The following is a 15,522-nucleotide window of genomic DNA, read 5'->3' as shown; positions in this document are numbered from 1 at the left end:
TTAAAAAACAAAGAGAGTATCGACTGAAGCAGAGGAAGGGGTAAGATTACAGGAGGTTAGGAGAGATGTATTTATGTGGAAGGCAATTACTCTGTGAGACAGGCTATCAAAGGCAGCTATAGATGTATTACAGAGAGCATTAGTGAAGCTTACAGGAGAAAAAACATTGTGCAAACACTAAATTGAGACTAGTGCCACACATGTAGGGAAAGGAAAAAAGGACCAACGGCACTCCATCTCCAAGGATGCTGTCCCCATGGCATAATATCTGGGGCAAAACATCCCCATGTTCCCTCGGCTAGGGACAAACTGTGTCCCTTAGCTTGTGACAACGGGAGAGCACAGTTCTTTCTTCTAGATCAAAGTAGAATGGGCTTTGCAAAATCACTCTGTCCTCCCTTAGCTCCCCTGCTCTTATGGCACGAGAGCGATGCAGGATGCAGCGTTTGCTCAGGTTGGTCTGTTCTTCATCCTCTTACAAAAGAAAAGAATTTATCCTAATAAGGAAACTGACAACGTTTGTCATTTTCTCCATGCTCCCCACTCCAAGATGCATCCATCTATGACATGCATCCATCTATACAGTGCAACGTCAGGACAACGTTCTGTTATCTCTATTACACAACATCACAACAGGCACAAAGTGTTTTTATTATCATGTTTATGTAGGAGAGTGGTGCCGTGTGAAGGGGAAATCAGATTTCAGCAGCACCCTGTGAAGCTCAGACACTTGCCATGTATGATACGCAAATTTGCACTTCCGTTCTCCTCTCTCCAAAACAAAATTAAGTACAGGAATGCACAGTCTGCAGCATAGGGTGGCCATAGCCAACAAATTCACACTCAGCTAATACAACACTTACTGACTGTGGGTAAGGAGGGCCTTTGTCTCCATACTGTGCCCACAGCTGGAAATTCTGGAGATGGATCCCACACTGCTGCCCTGCCCCAGGGTTGTAGCTTCAACCTGAAGTACAAAACGGACTGGTGGAGGCAGAAATGCTTTGAACTTCTGCTGGTCAGGCTGAGAGAACCCAGGGTTTAGTCCTGGGGTACATTTGGGACTGACCTGTGTCTCACAGGAGCAGCTGAAGAGAAGTCTTGGACTTTTGATTTCTGGCTTAGACACCTGAAGTAGTAATTAGGTAGCAGTGAACAACCGCAGTTATTTCAAGGGCTGACTACTGCCCTTAGTTGCCTGCCCTGAAAACTGTCAGGTAGAGCATATCTTAATGACTCATCAATTGAACAGCGGTTTTCCACCTACATTCACAGACAACATCACTCATGGAATCATTAAGAGTCTATGGAACTTCAAAAAGGTTCATGTTCCAACCAGGAGCACGAGAAATGTGTTCTTTGTCTCACTAGCTAGAAATCATCAGTACCCCAAATGGTTAATAGACGGGGTGGAAGCAACAAATAAACAGGAGTACATCTGGACTTAAAAATAGGTAAGAAAATATTACTGGATCCGCGTCTCTGTGCATCTTAAAACAATTTCATAAATACTGAATATTTACCCATGAAAATACATTCTTCTTCTCTTAAAAATTCTTTTCTCTGTGTGTGTGTGTGTGTGTGCGTGCGCTCATTATCGCATATAAACCAAAATGAGTTGGGGAAAGGGCTCTGTAAACTACTGCAGGGTTTGCTGGGCTGTCTGTTAGAGAAAATTATTGATATACCATCAAGAGACTCCCCCAGACAGGAAACGCAGACACTGTGCAGGTGGTTTAGTTGTTTTATCCACCGAGACATCATGGAGCAGAATTCAGTGCAAGGATTCTTCGGGATGTTCCTCCCTAGTTACAGGGTTGGTAAATTAAATAAGGAAGATGAGCAAGAAGATAAAATAGCAGTGGGAAATCAAACCAGAAAGCATTGGTGGTGGGAATACACGGTGTGTTATTAATGCTTGGCTGCTAGTCATCAGACTTGACAGAGGTTGGTGTGGGAACAGCAAAATGAATCTGACTTCTCTTCCAACCTCTTCCTCTTCCTTCTGGGAATCTTTTTTGAATTACTCACAACACTGACCAGATGATAGTCCAATTTAGGTTTGAAAGGAACATACTGGAATAGCAAGGCATGGCTGGCAGAGCAGAAGCCAGAGAGGGGAGACCAATAGTGAGAGCAGTTTTTCCAGCAGCTGTATCTGAAGTGCCCTCTGGCTGTGCCTCTTGAGGATCCTCTCGAGGTCTATTGTGGTCCACATCTGTGGGTTTCCTGTTGTAGTCAAATTGTAAGGATAGGAAAGACCATGGCCGTACCTTGCACTGCTTCTGAGGCAGGACACAGCCAGAGAGCTCAGCCCAGAATGGATCATCATTGATCAGATGAACTATATTTACAGACAGGGGGATGCTGAGAGTCTCCCAGTAGCTTCCTGCAATCTGCTGGTGCCTCCAGCATGATGTTAGTGCTGACAGGAGGCAGAGGTTCCTGGGGACTCCAGTAGAAGTTCATGTAAGTCGCCACAGCTGTGGGAGCACCGGAAGAAGATTAAATGAAATAATGCGAACGGAAATTGAAGCTACAAAATTCCAAGATGGAAATAAAGCATATTTCTGTATAGAAGGAATGTGTTTATGCGTGGGAGTAATTAGCCATTTGATTTCCTTGCTTACTGTCAGCACTGAACTCCTTTAACTCAAAACTTGACGTCTTTCCAAAAGAGAGATTCTAATTCAGCCAAAAGAGGAACTGATTGCTGAGACTGCGCAGCCTGCATAAAGCTGACTAGGTTAGGTGCTTCCTGACATTACTATTTGTGTTTGTCATTCTTTCATGCTGTTTAACTATTCTGAAATATAGGAATTGGTATGAATTGACCATAGAGCACTGGTTCAGGAAGAACAAGAGTTAAAACATCCTGATGTTCAGCTTAATAAAACATGGCAGCCTGCTGCACTAATTTGATTTCAGCAGCACTATTTGCCCAGCAAAGATATGAGTATGGGTCAATCATTTCCTCAGCATTCCAGGTGTAAGCCACAGTGACAGATGAGTAAGAAGGCTTTGCTTTCTTGATCTCAGTCAGGATGAAAAGGTGATTTCCCATCCATAGAACAGTGGTCAGAGTGGTAATGGAACAGAAAACTTCTTACACGAGTAACTCAGTGTTAGAAGTTGAACTATCAAATGAATCTGAGCTACAGCCGTATCAATTTTATAAACCTTTCCAATCACTACAATTTGCAAAGAAAATGCATTTACTTTTTGCTACGGGAAACAATGCTTTTCCAAAGAAACATCAACAATGTTATGCTGAAAAGATGCTCCACTGGCAGTCTTTTCCGAAGGAGAAAGGCACTGAGGGAGTAATGGAAGAGAAATAGAATACAGTAACACATTTTTGTGTCATAGATGCACTGATCATCACTACATGGAAAAATGCCTTCAGAAGAGCTCTTCTCTGAGCTCAAGGTTAACCAGCCATTTTTCTCCCTCATTTTTTTAGATTTCTAAGCACATTAATCTCTGTGTAACATCTTCCAGCAGCTCCCATTTACCCGTTTTCACCTTTTCTGATTGACACCTCACACTCCCTGGATGTCTAGGACAGATGGGAAGAAAGAAAGGACGTGATGAATTTGTGATTTGTGACACAAGAAAAAGACACCCTTGTCTTTCTTGCAGCTCTTACATTCTGTAGCTTGTGCTCAGAAACACAAGCAGTTGTGCACTCTCACAGGTGTTTTACAGCATAGCAAAGTGTAGTGTGAAGTGCTGAGATCCATGAGCATCCTACTGCTGAGATCGTGCTCTTCAGCCTGCCAGCCAACACGAGAGCTATATCTCAACTGTGTGAGATATACACATCCCTCTAGGGTAGGGATTTTCTCTTTGAACTAAGCGTCAGAGATGCAGGGCAGATCTTCACTGTAAATAGTTTAAGGGTGATCTGTTCAGATGCAAACACTGAGAACCCAACTACTTATTCTTGATTTTGCCCCAAACGAAAAACAAACTGTATCTTCTCTGCAAAAAATGAAGCAGGGCTGCTCTCTTACAGAGCTTAATCAACTGTGAAGAGGAATCTGGATTTAAATCCCTGGATGTAAATAATCTAAAAGCCCTAAGGGACACAGTGAAAACACGGATCTAGATATTTCTGATACGGCTTCCACTTTCCTAAGCTTCCAATTTTGAATTGCAAGATTTGGGAGATGCTGAAATCCAGACTGGCATTCACATGTTCTTCTTTGGTCTTTTCTGTGGGCTTACTGATGAGAAAAGACAAACCTGAATATTACTTACAAAACAACAGGCCCGATGGCTCCTTGGAAGACTTTCTCCGGCAATTTTTCTAAGTTGTAATTGTCACTTAGATTTCTGGAAAACACAATATTGATTCTAAAATTATCAGAGATTAAGAAAACGCCTTGCAAAAGTCGCTATCTTCTAATCACTGCTTTTCAGAATAGTAAACAACAAAAATAGTTACAGCTCATCCAGGCAGGTTCCATTAAATGCATGATCCTTGATTTCCTGAATCCCATTTTTATTTAGCCGTCTGCAACAGAGAAAAAAAAAAAAAAGAAAGAGTTCTGATACAGCTTCATGTGCAAATAAAACCACTGAAAAGGATCTCAAGCGAGAAATTATTAAATGAGTATTTAGATCACCCAATTTCTACGAATCTCAGCTTATAAGATCCCAGTAGTGAGAGGTAGGACTTGCAGAGCGCAGATGTGAAGAGGGCAAACCAACATCACCATCAGAGATTAGTTTAAAGTAAGTTTTTGAAGCAAGGGTGGAACTGATGAAGTCACTGGTGCTGCTCAGCTGCCCTGGAAAGCCCAAGGGGAGCCAGCAAAGCTGGATCCGCTTAACCCCAGCACAAGTGAGACCTTTCCTACTGTTGCTGCTCCTTATATATACACGTCCCTTTTCCTAAGATGCTTTTGGAAGAGCTTAACCTTTGCCGATTATTATTTTAAATAAGATAAAATAGGCTCAAGAAGGAAAAAAGGATGTGGCTGGTGCCCAACTGCCTGGCAAGCAGACGGTTCTCATCACACCGGATGCCTCTTCCGATGACATCAGCCCTGCTCCACATCTCCCCGGGCTCCTTCCTCCGAGAGGAGTCACAGGGAGTGAATCGTAGGGCTTCCCGCCAAGCTTTTGCTGTAGTGCATTAACTAATGAATGTTTAATGTCTCTTCCCTTCGTGGTCCTGAAAATTTACATTCGGGTCAGTTACGCTTATCATCTTTACGGTGTAATCTTTCATCTCGTTGCGGTGCAACTCGCGCTCTCTCCAAGCGGGCATGACAAGTCTGATTGGTGGCAAAACTGGCTTGATTTAGTGACACTGCCAGTAAACACGGACACCATGTTTCTAAATCACACTGAAAGCTGAGCATGCAGGTGACCCACTTATCTGAGGTCCGAGGTGGTGAGCTCAGGTCGCTATGAAAATCAGTCACGGGTCTGGTTGAAGGGATTACCCTTCTGACCATGGAAGGCAGATATGCATAATTCCATGCCTACAGGTGTGTGTCAGGTCACATCAGGAAAACTGCCATCATCCCCTTTGCTTGCAATAGCACTATTAGACATGAGTGAGCAGGCACACGGGAGAGCTATGCCCCTGCTTATGGCATTTAAAATATTTATTATATTAAATTGATCGTATCCATTTAAAGCCACTAGGCTGATGTATATGCTTTAAATCACAGTATTAGCTCATACTGCTTTCTCTCACTGAACACGATGCTACCTCAATGAGATACTAAAGTCATACAATCCGAGTTACTGCTGTCATACAGCGTGGACTGTACACTCACGTCCCCCAGCAAATTGCCTTCAGGTAGTAAAGAGAGCAAACAACATTCTGCCTAAACCCCAAGGCTTTGTTATACTTCCTTCTCAGTTGTTACCTAGACAAGACTCTACTGAGACACATTCTCCCCTCACTTCAACCAGCACCCTTACTGGTTCCCCTGAATAATCTGCAAGTCTTATGATAGCAAAAAGTGACACAAAGGCACAAATCAGAGCCTGGACATACGGGCTTTTACTCACCATCTCCTGGCTGTACTGGTATATTTAAGACCCACTTAAAATTCACCTCCTTGGTGTTGATCCATGCACAAAGCAATCTTAGATGCAATCCAAATTACACACACACTGGGAACCTGTCACAGTAAGTCTACTAAAATTGGCTCTCCTCAGACTGTGGGGGTTCACTGTGCCTTGGAAGTCTTGAATGCTCGACTGCTATAAGGAGGGCAAATCACACTAAAAGCCTGGCATACACCTCTCATCCTGTAGTGGTGTTATGGAAATAAATAAGGTATGTGCTGTGCAGTACTCTGACAAAACCACGTCCCATCTGAGCAGCGAATACTATAATTATAGGAGGAAAGATAAGTAAGTACATTTGGGGTATCATTACTTGAATACATTTGAGATAGCTGCATGAATATCTCATGTACGTGTGTGTATATGTTTAAAACTTCAGGGAACTTGGCATAGACAGTCTGTGGATAACTTAAGGAGAAAAAGGAGAGCTAACAGCCAGGTGACCTGGTACTGTCCTCTCTTCAAGTATGGATGGTTTGACTCTGCTCCCACCAAAATCAATGTGAACCAAATCAATCAGTCTTTAATTGTCTGTTGTGTCACGAGAGGTTAACTGCACACACAGTGGGAGATTCTTCCAGTCTGGCCACTGGCTAGATGGAATGAAGGCAGCTTGTTAGTAAGCACACGGTACAGTCTGATATGCCAACAGAAGAAGCCAGGAAGTTCATTAAAAAACATGACTGTTGGAGTCAAACGAGGAGCCATCTAACCACACAGCACGGAACTGCATTGTGAACCGGTCTGTATCAATGCATTAACATTGAGTACAAATATACTGTATTTTCAAAACATCTACATCTATTTTGCCAGGGTAACAAATGCCTTTGAATGATGTGTCTGACTGTAAATATTTATGAGTCATACTATCCCTCTGAATACAATTTGTATCACATGAACTGTTGCTGTAGGTGGAATACATTTAACCTTGGCTCTAGTAATTACAAAATTTACTCTACCCAGAGGTTTTAAAATAAGGAGCAGAGTTAGAATACTACAACAACAACAAAAACACAACACAAATACATTAATTTTTCATGGCAGCAAAACAGAATGCAGAGATTGCAGGAGCAGTGGTGAAGTCTAAAGCTTCCAGCTGAATTTGGAAGCCTGTAGAACAGAGCCCATCCCACAGTATCCTCAGCTCAGGTTTGGAGAAGGAAGGAGCTGGTGAGAACAATGAACTTGTTACGTCTTACTCACAGAATCACACTTTCAGAACTCAGGCCCATGAACGTGTTCCTTTCAATTGTACGTATATGGATATTGTCTTGAACATCTCTGGAAAATAAGGAAAATAAAATACAATGGAAACAACACCTTTTTTTTTTTTTTTTTTTGCACTTCTGTGAACCTTTCAATGTATTATGATATTTCAGATATGCTGCTCTTTGTTATATTCGGTCTGAGGAGTGCTTTTGTGCAAAGGTTGGCAACATAAGCTTCTAAGACATTTGACCATCTGCAGAGAGCAAACCTTCCTGGTAAACAAAAAAAGGTAGGAGCAAAACATTTCCAGACTCTTGTTCTGCACCCCCCACGTGCCTGCCTCCCAGGTTGGTTTAAGCCATTGAAATGCACACAACCGTGGGTCTTACAACCCTGATGTGGATGAAACTGACCATCCAGAAAATCCGTTATCCACTAAATGCAAGTTGTGTGGCTGGGAGGTGACTGCTTCTTTCAGCCTCTCAGCCATCAGATGGAAGAACCATTAGCCTTCTTGGTCTGATTCAGCAAGGGACCTGGAAACCCATGAAAAAAATCCCCTGCTCATGTCAGTGAGGTTGCTTATAAGCTTGGTATGTGTGCTTCAGAACTTGCGATGCACGACCCCCTGTCAGTTCCGTTTGTTGAAGTGACGAGGATGCATTTCAGTCTTTCAGCAGTTTTGACTGCTACACAGAAAGAACGGCAGATATACATTCTGTTGCTTGCTCAAAATAGACCTCAAAGAAGTTAAACAGCATTACTCATAATTTAGTCTGGGGATACGGTTGTTTTCATGCTGTTTCTGTTGGGAAGCATGGAACAAAATGAATTATCTGCAAAGCCTGAAGTTAAATGAGGTTCCAAAATTATCTCATAAATATGGCCACAGCACTGTATTAACTGACACGTCCACCCTTCTTCACACTGAGATCAGAAGAGGGAGGAATAGGGAGGGAGTGCGGCACCCATAGAAGCGAAAGTTTCCCACTGCAAAAGGGAAACAACCAGGTCCTCATAAACCTCAATAACCCATCAGGATCTATCTTTGGGATTTAAACACCGGAACAACTGAAGTCAGCAAGAATTTTCTCACTGAGCTTCAGCATGGCCAGGGCTTGAACCAAGGTCTATTTTGTGTCAAGGCCTTACAGAAAGTGAGGAATTTCACCTAAAAAAAAAAATCTCTTGCCCAGAGGGACACAGCAATTCAAGTCTAGTTAAGGCTGATGATGATGGTAAGCAGGGAGAAGGTTCTGTGGCTCCACAGCTGTTGCATTTGATTGATGGCTTCATGGAGCCCTGAAGTGCAGTTCTCAAAACTATCTGTCAAGCATGTAACAGAAATGAATTTTGAATATTATGCATGTATACAATATTTGTAAGACAATGGCAGGATTAATGTTCCCACAGATTGAAATCTTATAATCGGAGATTTGAAGATTCACAGCTTTTTCTGAATGCCATTAATATACCTCATCAAAAAGAAGAGATGAAATAGTTGCTTAATTCCCATAGTTTTCCTTGAGATTTTGATACAATTATACTTAGAATTGGTTGAAAAAAATTATTTGTCAAGAACTTTTCCACGAAAAAAAACTCTTTTATCTTAATATGCTTTTTTTTTTCACCAAGAAAACAGATGTGATTTTCCTGGGAAAACAAAAACAAACAATCCAGCTTTCCCACAAAGTTTTAGATATCTTTCCTTGTATTGGCACTGAACTTTTTCACAGAAGAGAATATTACATTCCCTGGGCATTTTCACAACCAGTGAATTAACTGAGCATGACAGAGAGATTTTCCAGTGTTTTTTGTTTTCTTTGCCATCCACTGAAAACAGCACAAAGTTCAGCCACTCTTTCCATGCAGACCAGAGAACTGTCACCAGGTGGCAACAAATTCCCACTTCCACCAGCCTGGTTTGAATTTCAGCTGGTGAAACAGAACTAAAAGGCTGTTATCAGTCCCCTGGGACATGTATCGGTGCACTCATAGCATCGTTAATGGAAGAGCAGTTGGCAGAGTGCAAGCTACAATGCTTTGTAGAAAGGAGTTCCAGAGAATAGAGAACCTTTAGGCTACATTATCATCAATGCCTACAAAACTGCAACCAAAAATGCTATCACAAAGCTAATAAGCATGCACAAGGCAAAGCGTATCTTGAAAGATTCTGTTAGAACAGCAAGACATTCATAAGGAGCTTATAAAATCGTTACAACTTACAGCAAAACTTTCTGGAAGGAGTGCACCTTATGGACGACGGGTAAAAAGCTAAGGCCTGTGTTTGATATTAACCTAAGGAGAAGAGAAGAAATTAAGGTGATTAGTTCTGTTCCAGGAATGAAGCTGTAACTAATAAACCAAAAAGCACATTGAACTTAACACGGAAGCTGCAAAAACCTGACGTTAGCCACATACATAGTGTTTGTCCAGAGGAAACTTGGCCTTCTAACGTAAAAAGGTTTCTGTCAGAAGCACAAGCCGAGTTCTCCCCCACACAAGTCAAGGGAGAAACCATATCTGGGATAATTATATGTTAGGGGAGCACAGCTGATGGTGTTGAATGGTGATGAAAAGCACCGCCTGGGACTGGGAAAAAGAGTAACAGCATTCATTTTATGTTTATTATTAACCTAGATTATTTCAGAAGAGCTTCAAACTTTCAGGTTTCATGAACTGAAATGAAACCTCGTAACAAAAAGCATTGCATTATATGTAGGAAAAAAAAATATATATAAAGAAGTGTAGTGAATATTCATGAAGCCAATTTGGAAACGTTGCTGAAATGTCAGTGGCTGTTTTATCCCGGTAGTCAGAGTGGTCTGACATTGCATTAGCTTAAAAATCACAGCTGTCACTTTTGACCAAGAAAGCTCTAAAAAATGCCTTTGCCAAACTATTACATATGGTTAAATAGAAAGCGTGATTAACGAAACAGGTGGATTTCACAAGGCCGTAATTATGTAAAGTACTTCTGCACTTGTGAAGGGAGTTAGCCAAAAAAGTTCGAACCAAGAGGAGAGCCTGCAAATCCACACTTACAGCACTGTGAAGTACACTCTCTAAACATCGGACAAGCACTGGGCTTTGTCTGCAAGCTGCCTTTCATTTTAAATGAGTCATATACTAAAATTCATGCCATTCTTTTCAAGAGCTACTTGTTAAATACAAATTATGGCATGCCTCTGCTTTAATAGGAAAATGAAGACAAAAACAGCTGCCAAATAGCGCGTGGCTATTGCAGGACCATGGAGAAGACACAAAAAGCTTTCCTATCTATTTTACTTTCCCGAGAAAATCTTGATCCTTTTGTTCCTGTAATGAAGGATGATGGTACTTAAACATGTTCTGTTCAGGCAATGCTCCCAGTGGCAATTTATTCCAGACATCACAAAATGCTACACTGGTTAGCAGCGCTTTTGCCTTATATGTGTGAATAAACACGTCAGGTGATGCCACAGCCCTATCTTCCCAGTAATCCCGTGGCGCTCAGGGTTTGGTTTACGCTGGTGACCAAGGAGCAGTGTGGGACGAAGAGCAAAGTGTTCTGACAAATCATAGAATCACAGATGATTCTGTACCGAAATAAATCTACAGGTACGAGGTACTGAGGGCACAGAGGCACAGAACAGTGGTTAGGAGCAGGAGAGGATGTTCTTTTAATTAATTGCAGAAAAAGAACTGAAAAAACATGCAGCTAGTCTGTGGCCTAGATCTCTCTTCTCTTTTTATTCAACCAGCAAATCTCCAGAGGCCTTCAAGTGGATAATCTCGTTAGAATGTAGATAATCCAATTTACTGAATAACTTCGCTGCAGCACAGTTTTGTCAATATCTTTATCATATAACATACACATCCTTAGTAGCTTCGCTTTAAACAAATGTCCTCTTTAATACGAGCTTAAACTGAGTTCCCGTTTGCTACATCTGAACAGCTCGGTAAGAACATGTGTTTCAAATCGCTGATGGCTGTTTTCCAAAGGATTAATTGTCTTTCTGAGAAGGCTTACTGGAGTCAGCACGTAAAAAAAACACTGCACTGTGATCACCAGAGAACAAAAAGTCTTTCAGAAGTGAATTCCTGGAAGATTCTGGCTGCTTTATTTCCAGAGATAGCAACTTCCCTGCTCTTTTTAAACCAAGTTGGTAGGAGCTACTCTGACAAGAACTGGCACTTAGTTCAGCTCATTGACTTACTGAGGATGTTTGCTAAATTGCCAACACAAGGTAAGCAATGAAATACTGCATCACTCAGGAAGCATTATTTATGTGCCCCTTAATCATGCTAGTGGCTTCGTGCTGCATGTGGGCCTGACTACAGCAAGAGAGCCCTCTGACTCATGGGAATGGGTCCTGTAGTCTAGAGTACATAATCCATGAAGCCAAGTCTGTAATCCACAGCACACAGTGCTCCAGGGGGAGGTCATTAACCAGTAGACATTCCTGCAAAAAGAATGAGTGGATCATCACTTCTTCTTATTGAAAATCCACCTCCAAGCAAAGGTTCCGTGGATGACTGCAGACCACATGGACATTTCTGCTAGGCATACCTAGCTGCGTCAAACAAATGGATTTAGGAAGCATGCCAGGCATCTGTGTGCCAAGACCTCCAACAAACATGGCAACAGGTAGAAGCAGCTACGAGCCTTTGGAGCTGGGCTGTGCCCTCCATACTACAAAATATGCTGCAGATCAAATAGGTTCTCATGGCCTACATTTTGCTTCCCACCAGCAATGGAGCTGCATGCCCTAAAAATTCATCTCAAAAAAAAGGTTACATTGAGATCTTTCTATTTTAAGATGAGATCTCCTAATGCAGGACATTGATATATGCACTGTAAAAAAGAACCAAAAAAGACACAGATTACGTATGACACTAATTTTGGCAAGAAAATAGGTTTGAAAAGTCATCACTGCATTATTAAAGAGACAATGCCACAGCTCTCCCTAGCGAGAGCCAGACAAATAATCTTGTACTGATGAAAAGGTCAGCAAGTTACCATTTTGAAGCAGTCTGTCTCCTTGGCGTGTATCCAAGAAGACCAATTAACAACCCTTTTCACAGCTTCTAAACGACTGGCAAGGAAGTTTAGGTTGCATTTTTCTAGAAGGCTTAGGAGATCTCAACATTGTCTTAAAGTATTTTTTCTCCATAGCATTTTTGCTATACCAGTAATGATGATGCAAGAGGCAAAGAGAGCAGGATGAGTAGAGAACGTATTTGTACTCAGGTTGGCACAGATAAAAGCGTATTGATGTCCAACAGCCAGTGGCTGTAATGAGACCGTAAAGCTGATGAGAGGACTGACAACGTTAGCCAGAGCTTCCTGCCTGCCCATAAATAAGATCTAGTGGCTATGCAAGCATTTTTGAAGCAGCAAAGAGAGAGCCTTGCAAGCAATAACTGCAAACGTCATTAAACTCATGGGCTATGATGTCTGGCCTCCATCTTAGGCATTAACACTGATTAATTTGTATCAACTGCTTCTTCTTCTTTTTTTTTTCTTCCCAAAAAACTGCTAGTAAATAATTGTTTCTTTTCTGCAATATTTTCTGAACTGCATCTTAACTGTTCCATCATTGACGCAGCACTGTCATGAGGAATAAAACTACACATCTCATACGCTGCCACTGAGGCTGGAAACTTCAGAAGGAACAACAACAAGCTCAGCAGTGGGCTTGGACAGGAGACCCCTGCTTTAGTGACTGTACATAGAGAGTGATGTGAGTACAATGTGACTCAGCATCACACCCAGCTCACTGGAAGACTCCTACAGGGACTTCATGTTCTGCTCCAGTAATGCAGGCAGGATAAGCTGAAAAGGGAACGTTTCCCGTATCTCAGGGCAGGCAAAGGAATGTAGGAATCACTTCTTCAGAAACGACTTTCCAGTGCTCAATCTGTTATCACTCGTAGATCTAGCTGTAGGCACCTCCAGGCCGCTGTTTCTTAGAATAACAAACAGGTGGCACAGCTCTGTCGAGACCCATCTGCATGGCTGGCGTGCATAATGCAGCACAGGATAGGAGTTCCTGTATGTCCAGGAATTGTCCTCCATTGCTAGGGTATCTGAGAGTGAACTGCAAGTCCAGCAAGTTCCTACCCTACTAATTCAGCCTCATCTGCCCTTTTCTGGTGGGGAACACAGCTCAGATACTGCTGAAAATCTGTTTCAATAAAACTGTTTTGACCAAATCCCTGTGATGTTAATTGATGCAGCTTCACCAGAGCCAATGATGTGACACTAACTTATACCCACAATGGAGCTACCTTCAATCTTATCATTAGCATGAAAGGCACATTCAGCAGTTCATGCTCTAGGGATCATAATATCTGCATCTTTTGTACTATTTACAGTCTTGAAAGAGTCTTTTTTACCTTGTAAAATAAGAACACAAATGGGATACAATACAAATCTGTTAATCGAGTAAACATCAAAGATGGACTTTATCAACTTAGACTGGAGGAAAGGTTTGGAATTAAAACAAACTGTCTGGATGTCAATAAAACCAGAAGAAATTTTCTAGTCACCAAATCATTGTGTTTCTGGAAAAGCCTGGGAAGCTGAGTAAAACTGGCCAAAGGGTAGGTGAGGGCAATGGCTAGTTAGACAAACAATCCTCTATCTTTTTAACCTGTTGCTTCTAGAGGTCATAGAAGAGCTACTGCAGCTGAATTTTTATACAAAAAAGTCTTGAAACATTTGAGTCAATGCATAGAGGAGCATGGAGTGACAAATGTTCAAAAGAGGGAGCATGTTTCTCACTGCTCATACTGCTATTTTACACTAATCAAAAGCAATGAACAACATTTCATCTCTGATGAGAATAAAAAATCTCATATGTCTAAACTTTACGACAACCTATTGCAAAATATGAAATTTGAAGGAATATCATTGGGATGAGGAACTTGAAGCTGTGCTATAAATCATGAGTGGCAAACTAGATCCTCAGCTGGAGAAAATTCACACTGGCGATTGTAATTTCAATGAGCTGAGGAGTTTGAATCATTCACATCAAATTTTGGTCTGAAAGTTTTTGCTTGAAACCAAAGGAAAAAGGCACAAAGTTTCTTCTTGGGCCAGTGCAAACTTACAGTTTTATTTCCCTACTACTAAGAGAGAATCTGTGTTGTAGTCACACGCATACAAAAATTAAAGTTTGTCAAAGTGCCTCATGAATTTGGTGAAGCAGATACTGGTCCCAATACTGTGTAGAGAGACAATAGTGCAAATCTAATCACACGTTCAGATTTATAGATGGTTTAAACTCTAGCAATTTGTATATCATTAAATAAGCTGTATGTCTGAAAGTTCAAATATTAAATCTTGAATCTTTAAGTTCAAATTCAAACCAACACCTCTTCGCATTTCTCAGCCCAGAACCTGTCAGACACAAGTGATTTTTGGAGTCTAGAAACACTCATGTTGACTGGATCACTGATCTGATTTCATCCTATCTTTAAGAAGCAGCTAATCTGAAAACTAAGCACTTATGTACTCAAATGAATAAATTGTGATCAGTGAAGCTTTTATTGTATGAGCAAGGAAAATGAAGTTGGGTATATGTACTCAGCAGGATGGACATCAGAAAAATCAAGAAAATATCCTGCTTGGTATATATGCCACTTTTCAGCAAAGAGCACTCTGGGAGCTAAGGTCATTAAAAAAAAAATAAATACGGCTAAACAGATTTCATTGGACTGCATTTGGGTTTTAATACATAGCAGAGGACCTACCATTAGTCATGTTAGGACAACGCACAAAGAGCTGTGAAAATATTTTTGAGTAGCAGTTTACTTTAAGGATGGATTCAGTTATTACTAAATCATGATGGCAACCCCATGGGATCTGATATGGCAACCGCAGTAGTGCAAATTGCATTCTTGATGAAGGTGGCTAATAAAATAAACGTATAGCTTACACCAGTGCATTTGCTTTCTAAGGTTTTAATCTTCTCACAACCAATGTTAATGAAAACTCTTGCTACAGCACTATCATTGCTAAAGAAAAGAATTTGAACGTTTAAGATCACGTGCACAAAGTTTAACAGAAGGCAGAGGCACGGCAAAGACAGATGAGATTTTGTCATAAAGCTCTCAGGAGGAATTTCAACCAAGACCTGCTTTTACAGTGATAAAAAAAGGCATCGATCTTTTTCTCATCACTTAGTTTCAACATGTTGCTTGGAAAAGCTCAAAGATTTTGTGTTTGGAGAT

The 15,522-nt window shown here is 41.2% G+C and overlaps 1 protein-coding gene across 5 annotated transcripts in view; it reads right to left on the bottom strand.

Moving 5' to 3' along the window:
- FSHR (follicle stimulating hormone receptor) overlaps nucleotides 1–15,522 on the bottom strand; it is a 210,601-nt gene that overhangs the window by 10,273 nt on the left and 184,806 nt on the right. For all 5 annotated transcript variants that reach the window (XM_025148544.2, NM_205079.2, XM_040696843.2 and 2 more), the window contains 4 exons: nucleotides 9,529–9,600; nucleotides 7,297–7,374; nucleotides 4,451–4,519; nucleotides 4,264–4,338 (listed from right to left, as the gene is read on the bottom strand). In XM_025148544.2, the coding sequence (XP_025004312.1) occupies nucleotides 4,264–4,338; nucleotides 4,451–4,519; nucleotides 7,297–7,374; nucleotides 9,529–9,600 (294 nt within the window). The remainder of the gene's footprint in view (nucleotides 1–4,263; nucleotides 4,339–4,450; nucleotides 4,520–7,296; nucleotides 7,375–9,528; nucleotides 9,601–15,522) is intronic.

This window comes from Gallus gallus, chromosome 3, assembly GCF_016699485.2.
Source record: "Gallus gallus isolate bGalGal1 chromosome 3, bGalGal1.mat.broiler.GRCg7b, whole genome shotgun sequence".
NCBI lineage: Eukaryota > Metazoa > Chordata > Aves > Galliformes > Phasianidae > Gallus > Gallus gallus.
The sequence above is the reverse complement of the archived record's forward strand: the minus strand, read 5'-3'. Positions and strand labels throughout refer to the sequence as shown.